We start from the raw sequence: 8,115 nt of genomic DNA, 5'->3' as shown, positions 1-8,115 counted from the left end.
TGGAAAAATCAGCAGTGCTGCTAAGTCCTGGGGCTGTCCCAGGACAGACTCAACGCCAGCACACGTGAGATTTGAATTTGGACTCTTCTGGCTGTCCTGGGGTGATCTCAGCTGAGCTGGGATCCAGTTCAGTTAGAGATGGGCTTTTCCCAGTTTGGCTGCTACCAGGAAGCAACAATCACCCCAGTAAAACTGGTAAAACTCTCATACAGTGAAACTCTGAGACATGTGTCATGGGCCGTTTCTCCACCTCCGAATGACAGCAGAGGTGTGGCCGCACTCTGACCAAGATCTCTGCTTCAAATGTTTGGGGTTTACTGGTGCTAAAAGGATTTAGCCGGAGCAAATTAAGATCATTTCCCATCTTAATTAATTCTGCTTTCACTTCCTGGCACGTGGGAGCCCGGCCTCCTCCGGTGCAGTGAGGAGCCTTGACTTTGCATGGCCACAGCAGTCAGAGCTGTGCAAAAATGCAGGAAGGACTTTGCAGTGTTTCTTGGTCACCAACAGAGCCGTGTCCACACGATGAAGAAGTAAAAACATCCCCCAAAAAGCCAGAACCCCCTTTCACAGCTGTATTTCTCCATCACAAAGCAAGAGGTGACCTCCACCATTCCCTTTCCCCCACACACACACTTCTAATGCTTTCAGAGGCACCTGAAACCATCCCCACCGAGGGACCAGGGATTATCGGGATTATCCTCCCACCCCCTGCAGCTCTGCCACGACACCTCCATGCACACGTCCCCACCGCGACATGGTGCTTGGGGCCATGGGGTCCCACTTTGTCTTCGCAAAGTACCTTCCATTGAGCGCCTGCAGCCTCACGACAGCCTGACCCCACCACTGGGAATAAGGGATGCAGAGGCAGCAGCATCTCCCCCGGCATTGCTGAGCACCACGAGCCTGGTCACGTCTGCACGTCCACTAAAAGCCACGCTGCAGAAGCATCTTCTCCGACGGAGCTCCAAGCCCTCGTCTTGCACAGGAGGACACGCCTGAGCCCACTGGCTGCCAGCGGGGACACGGGACGAGATACATCTCCACTGCCAAGACTATGCAGAGGAGGGGAGACCTCGGGGGTGTCTCAGGCCAAGATGCATCAGCCCCTTGACCTGGGCGGAGCGGGATGGTGCTTCAAAAAACACTAATTTCGCCTACTGCACAACTGCCAGCAAGAAAAATCCTCTCCCCTCCCCTCCCCGCCTACCCTACATCCCTTTGAGGCAAAAAGGAAGAAGGCTGGAAACATCCTTCCTCTCCTCCGGACAATGCGATGGAAATAGCAAGGGAGGAGCGGCGGCGGAGGCAGCCTCGGCTCCGCGAGGATGTGGTGCCTGGCCAGCGGCAAGGAGCTGCGCGCGGCTCCCGGCTTCCTGCCATTGTCCCCGTCGGGGGCCGAGCCCCACGCAGCTGCACACTCGGCACGGCAAAACCAAAATTGCCGCTTTGTCCCAAAGGACCAGCCCCGAAACGCAAACGTGCTGCCCCGTCCAGGAGGGGCGGCCACCGGCACAGACACCACCTTCACCTGGGATGCCCTGGCACAACGGCCAGGGCTCAGATTTAACCCGAAATCTGCTGGCAGCCACCAGCTGCCCTGGAAACACGGCAATCATTGTGCGTGGTCCCACAGTGGGGCTGGAAACCAGAGTCTTTGCAACAGGCACAAACACCATGACAAAATCCACTCCTGAGACTGGTTTGCCGTTCCACTGCAGGGAAAAAAAACCAAAAAAAACCAAAAAAAACAAGACAGCAGAAGACACTTTCTCTGGACCCAGCCTGGAGGGTGAAATAAAGCCCCTAGGGAGCAAGTTCCACCCTAAATTCCTATGTTCTCCTCCAAATGGGAGGTGCAGGCATTCAGGCTCCTCCAGCACACACGTCAGCAGCCGGAAAACCCTGCGAGGACCAACGCAAGGCTGTCCTGCCGGAGGAGAGCTGCTGATGGCAGCTCGAGCAGATGAGGGTGGCAGAAGGACCTGGACAGGGCAGAACCACTTGAAATTATGAATCAGCCCCCAAACTCCGGATTGCGACTCAAGTCGGTGCCAGTTTTGTTATTCACCGCCCGTTTCAGAGGATTTTGCAGGTTATTGCTTGCAGCTCTTTTTTATGATCAAGGTGGTGACAGAAACTATTTTTCTTTTTAAAAAAAAAAAACAACAAAAATACATAAAAGGCTTGAGATGCTTTTAGGACCTGAGCTGGGATTTCAGGACTGGCACCACCCAAACAAGCATCACAGAGTCAGCAACGCAGCTGGACCCACAAACCCTTCAGTGCTCCCCACAGCCTCAGAGGGCCACAGCAGGGAGAGAAACAGAAGGAAGAGAAGCACAGACGACGCCACACGTCCCTGCTCCTCCCCACCATCACCCAGCCCTGTGACCCTGAAGCACGGGCTCTGCTGAGCCCACCGGAGCAAGGAGACAATCCCAGTGCAGACTGGCCCCTCTTTACCTGCTGAAAAGGGGGGGCAGGCACTCAAAGCTGCTCGCTGAGCTGCTGGCGTCGCTCCCAAAGCCCGGCTGCGCAGGCAGCACTACGAGCAGAGCTGCTCTGCTCCCTGAAGGTTCCCAAGCGCATTTTTTTGCCCTGCTGATGTGTTAAAAATAGAAAGCATCAGTATTATTGTCCTCCAAGCAAATATAGAAAGATTACATCCTCACTGCTAAACATCTATGCAACAGAGACTTACTCTAACAGAGACACATAGGAAAGCTCTATTTCTGGAGCAAGGAACTTGGGAACTTAGCGCAACATCCTTAAGAGTATTCATTAAATTGACGCACTGCGGCATTAAACACCAGTGGTAAACTTGCCTTCCCCCTCCTCTCCTCGCCTCCCTGGGTTTTTTTTCAGGCTTTTACACATCTGCCGCAGGCCGCCTGCCTGCGTTGGCCTCCGAGCAGGGTGCACAGGCTTGCACGACACTCCCACCAAAGAACATACTGCCCCGGTGCTGCCCTCGCAGATGGGAAAGCAAGCGTGATCCAATTTGGGAGTGGTCTTGTCACCGTCCTCACTTAACACTTTCCAGCTCCAAACAAAGCGTTGCTGCAGGAAAGCGGGTGACACCGTCCCTGCGGCATGCGGAGAGGGGCTCTGCAGGGAGAGGAGCCGGAGGCAGCCGGACTCTCCATCCCTGCTCCACTTCCCAACAGGTAAAAGCAGTCTGCATGCTCCTTTCGCAAAAGTGGTTTGCATGCTTCCCCCTAAAGGGAAAAGCCACCAGTGACTTCGGTGGCAGGAGTCCTGCTGAGCTTCCCCATCCCTCCTTCCCCTCTCCCGTCCATCATCCCTGCTGACTCTGGAGGAAGGGAGGGAGGGGGGCCTCAGCCTGAACCTCATTCTTGGAAAGGGAAGATTTCTACGCAAGCTCAGCCTTTCCACGAGTGTTTGTGCTAATGCACTGGACCGCTCCCACCCAGCTGGGACTGGGCTTTAGATCCAATTTCATTTCTCAGAAAATCACACGGGAGATGAGAGGAATGTGTCAGGTCACTTCCAGCTCCAGGCGGGAACCCTGGCTTCTGCAAAAGTAGCCCTAGGAGAGAAAAAAAAACCCACCCCAAACCCATCGGCAAGGGGATGTCTGTCCTTCCAACGCCTCCCCAGAGAGGTGCCTAATGTGGAGATGCACCATGAGGACCCACCACCGCACCATCCAACGCCAAGCTGGCTCTGCGGGCCGCTGTGCTCCGGCCTCAGCAGCACTTGCCCTGCGGGCACCCGGACACGGACCCACACGCAGCACCGCAGGCATTGCTTCGGAGATCACTCGGCTCCCAAACAAAATAGCCTCCGGCTTCCAGCCTTCGCCTGCTTCGCCGGGGGCAGGAGCACTGTGCGGGAGGGCCTGGGAGGAAGCTGGGGTTGAGAGGTCACACCATCATCCCCAACGCACAGCAAACATCTCCCACTCGACACCGCTGAGGCAGCAGGGCTGTAAATACGCTCCTGCAGACGCAGCGAATAGACCAAGCATAACGCACTTCACCCCCCTCCCCTTCTCCCCAAAACAAAACACACACCCAGAAACAGAAGGAAACCAGTCAGGAAAAACCCGACCGTAATTCAACAACTATTTCAAGCGTTTTCATTCCCAGGAGGCAGCTGCTCTGCCACCTCCCCCCCGGCCATCCCGGACCTGCCCGGTGCCCCGTCATGATGGGTGCCAGGTCCGGTGGACCAGCCTGCCGGGTCCGTTCTCTCCTCATTTAACACCATGCACATCTCAGCTGGCATTTCAGCGCGAAGGCAATGCCAGATTTCTCTCTGCTGAGCCAATGCACTTGGAAATGCATGACGACTTCAGCAGATTAATTGGAAACACAGCCTGGGTGTTGCAATCCCAGGAATGACTCCAATTTCAGGAACAAATGTTTTCATCTCTAACTGGGAGCAGTCACCCAAGTGGAAGGGCGCATTTTTGTTGCTGTAGCTCACCCCTCCCCTGGTGCGCGGGCGGTGGGAAGAGCTCTGCATCTCACCCCGACAGGGCTGCTGTGCCGGCACTTGCATCACCGGGGAGCTGCTGCGGCTGCAGGGATTCCTCATGCTCCCAGCCGGCACCGAAGAGGGACAGCCCAAGGTTTTCCTATGTCCATCTGCTTTTGCAGCACTGCTTGGTTCCTGACGGGGTCTGCAGCCTCCTCTGCCAACAGCAAGACGTGGGAGAACAAGGAGGGATGTGACGGTCCCCTGTTGCAAGTGATCCGCTCCCCAGGGATGGCCGTGGGGTGAGCGGGGCCAGCACTGCAGCTCTACAGACCGGCGGCCAGCTCTTCCGCAACGTCCTGCAATGACTCCGCACGCATCACCAGGGCAATGTTTCCAGCTCTTGCACTGCTGGTTTCCCAAAAGGCCTCTGCCCCTGCCCAAAACCTGAGGAACACCAGCTCCGCTGCTCCCTCCATCAAGGGTGGAAAAGATGTCCCTTTACTGCACAACTCTTGCATCTTCCATATTCACACACGGAAACTCTCACCCTGAAGAGTCCCAAACTCTGCTTCTGCTGAAGGACATGGGCTTTGAGAGCTCAAGGATTCAACTTCTGTGTCCACAATGGCTGGAGGTGACTCTTCTGCTCCATGTCCAAAGAGTGATGACAACATGGACCACCACACCGTGCACAACTCAGCAGCACTGGAGGAGACGCTGATGGCCAGCTCAACTCAGCTCCCCAAAGTCAAGCCCAGGAGTTCAAGGAAGAAAGGACCTATTCCCCCAGCAAAGGTCCTGGACTGAACTTGCCAGAGGATGAAGACAAATCCCCATAAGACCATTCACTCCATCTAGTGGCAAGCCATTCCCCTGCTTCCATATTATTTCCCCTCCTCTACAGCAACAACTCTCCTCCTTCCAGGAGTTTCAACATCAGTTTGCTGTTTCTTTGCTCAGCCCCGTTTGCTGCCAACCTCCCGTGCTCTCTTCAGCGGTCCCTCTCCAGCCATCGCAACTCTTGATGTTCTCCCTTTGCTGCCAAAACCAAAAAGCTCTTCTGCAGCTTGGCAGCGGCTTCCCCGCTCCTGAAGCTTAAGGTGATAAGGGAAGGAGAAAAGCTGGTCTGTCCACCTTCAGAGCCCTGGCAGGGAAGTCTGCTCTGATATCAGGCTGCCAGGGCTCCTGCAACCCAAGAAAGAGTATGTGGGCTGCGGAAAGGCCATGTGGCAACGGCGAGCTGGGAGCACAGGGATAGACTCGGGGAGCCACCAGCTCACTTGGCTCTGGAGAGCACCCAAAAGGGAAGGAGGGACTGGCTCCGGAGGTGCCGCAGCTGCTTTTACGGATCCCCATCTCCGCTGCAGACAGACACGGGGTGATGCCTGGGTAAATTCCCCGTTTGGCAGAGGTGCACTGGGAGACTTTCCCGCAGCGAGCAGCAGGGATCTGGAGCTAACAGCGAGCAAGCACAGCCCCTGCCTTGCGCAGCCTAGATGGAGGCCATGATTTCAGCTAGATAAAAAGTATTTTAATCTTCTCAGATAAATCAGCTCCTGCAGGCCTGATTTCTGCCAGCTTCACCTCCTCTCCCAGCTGTTTGGCCTCTCCTTTCGGCAAAGCCCTGCCAGAGCTGGAGCCTGACCCAGGAGCGGGTGCATCCAGCGGCGCATACAGCCCTGAGCTGCACAAACCCCTCCTGCAACCCCCCTGCCCCACTCCAGGCTTACATCCACCGCCCCCAGCCCCAAAGCCAATTCCCGTCTTAGGCTGTGCCTCGTAGAGCTCTTTTTTTCCCTGCATGAAAGCCACGACTCCGAGCCAGACCTTTGGGTTGTGATTTCTATTCCCTGCCATAAAGTTCCTAACCCCTTTCTCATTCAGTGAAATAAGAATTTTTGGAGACGGAGGAGCTACAAACGCCACCTCTCACTAAGACACCACCATCCCCTGCTCGTGACCGTATGCACCGTGCGGTGGTGCTCACCGCTCCAACCCAGGTCTTCTGCTTCCCCCATCAGCCACAGCAATTTCAGCCCACTCTTCAACTGAGACCCTTGAAGACAACGTGTCAAACGGCTTCCTAATAAACAAATCTGCTGGAAACCGTTCACCCCTGACCAAACCCCGATCACGTAAGTCATAGCCCTTCTGCCATTAATTTAGATATTCTGACAAAATAAAACCACCAGGTTTTGTAATGAGATGCCACTTCTGGAGCTTTGTTCATCCCAGAGCCTGCTGCGAGATCTTTATTAGGGGTATCCCTATCTCTCCGACTGGGAGATCTGTACGCTAATGCCACGTACAGCAGAAAAGCAACCAGCAGCATGTCATCAGGAACCTCTCCTGAACTGGGCTGTGGGTATCAGACTGGTTGGTTGGTAGGTGAGCTCTGGCAAAGTCTCATCTCCCATTTCCAGGGTGAGGAACACGCAAGAGCTGCTGCGAGGAGGTGAACATGGAAGCCACATGGACAGAGGGGAAAGCCGTGGGGTTTTGCAAGGATCTCCTCCGGCAGACAGCACTGTTGGGAGGCCTCTCCCACCGAGCCAGAAGATAAGACGGCAGAAAGGAGGACATGCAGATTTGTGCAGATACAGCACACACCCAAGCTCAAACCAGGCCTAGCCCACAAATCCTTCTGCAAGTTTCTCTGTCCCACCTCCAGATGTGCCAGCACCCCATCCTACACCCTGCACCCCTCCCAGGCTTCTCCTCAGACACACCCTCCACCTTCTTCGCTCGCTTGGCACATTGTCCCAGACACGTCCGTGTGGTGTGAAACGGCCTCTCCGTGCCAGCATCCCAACCTCTCCAGCAGGGAAGCAGCCAAGCGCTATCACTTGTTCCCATTGCCGTCACAGGGTATCATCCAGTCTGGGCTCCTGCAGAAGAGAGTGCGAACCTCCACCCAACCAGCACAGTTACTCACGAGTAAGCTAGACCCAACAAGACATCCAACCCTGACGGCAAGGTCCCACCAAGGAAAAGAAAAAATAAAAATCCTCCCAGTTCCTTACAAATCTTTCAGGGGTTCGTCATCATCACTGTTACAAATCCACACCTCAAAACACAAACAAAAAAGGCAGCCAATAAAACTGACAGGAACCGCAAACGAGACTTGTAGTTCTTTGGCCAGGGAAGGAGCAGACTCCAGACATTTCTCCGGGGACTCCCTTCTGCTGTGATTTGACACAAGAAGAGATCAGATGTGGCATTGCTGGGATTGTTCACATAAGATGGACAGGGCCAACACAGAAACCACAAGCTAACCTCTGCCTCCAACACATCATTGTTTTGGTCCATCAGCCAAAGGAGCTGATGCCTTGAGTCTCCTTTGCCGAGATAACCCGCCTGAGCTTCATCAGCATCTCTCCCTGCAAGGCAGATCCCACATTTTCGAAGTTTTGAGTCTTTTCCATTGAGTCACTGTTCTTTCTGAAGTAGTCAGTACCATGCTGCCGCAGCATTAAGGCCATAGAACGGTTTAGGTTGGAAGGGACCTTGAGGACCATCTAGTCCAACCCCCCTGCCCTGGGCAGGGACACCTCCCACCAGCCCAGGTTGCTCCAAGCCCCGTCCAACCTGGCCTTGAACACCTCCAGGGATGGGGCAGCCACAGCTTCTCGGGGCAACCTGCGCCAGGGGCTCACCACCCTCAGA

General features: G+C 55.1%; 1 protein-coding gene across 1 annotated transcript in view; it reads left to right on the top strand.

Moving 5' to 3' along the window:
• Positions 1-1,328: 1,328 nt before the first annotated feature.
• Positions 1,329-8,115, top strand: part of LOC104284836 — a 16,165-nt gene continuing 9,378 nt past the window's right edge. Inside the window, exon 1 of the mRNA XM_009883209.1 lies at positions 1,329-1,620. Within this exon, the coding sequence (XP_009881511.1) occupies positions 1,329-1,620 (292 nt within the window). The remainder of the gene's footprint in view (positions 1,621-8,115) is intronic.

This window comes from Charadrius vociferus, unplaced genomic scaffold (assembly GCF_000708025.1).
Source record: "Charadrius vociferus isolate BGI_N301 unplaced genomic scaffold, ASM70802v2 scaffold564, whole genome shotgun sequence".
Taxonomy (NCBI): domain Eukaryota; kingdom Metazoa; phylum Chordata; class Aves; order Charadriiformes; family Charadriidae; genus Charadrius; species Charadrius vociferus.
The sequence above is the reverse complement of the archived record's forward strand: the minus strand, read 5'-3'. Positions and strand labels throughout refer to the sequence as shown.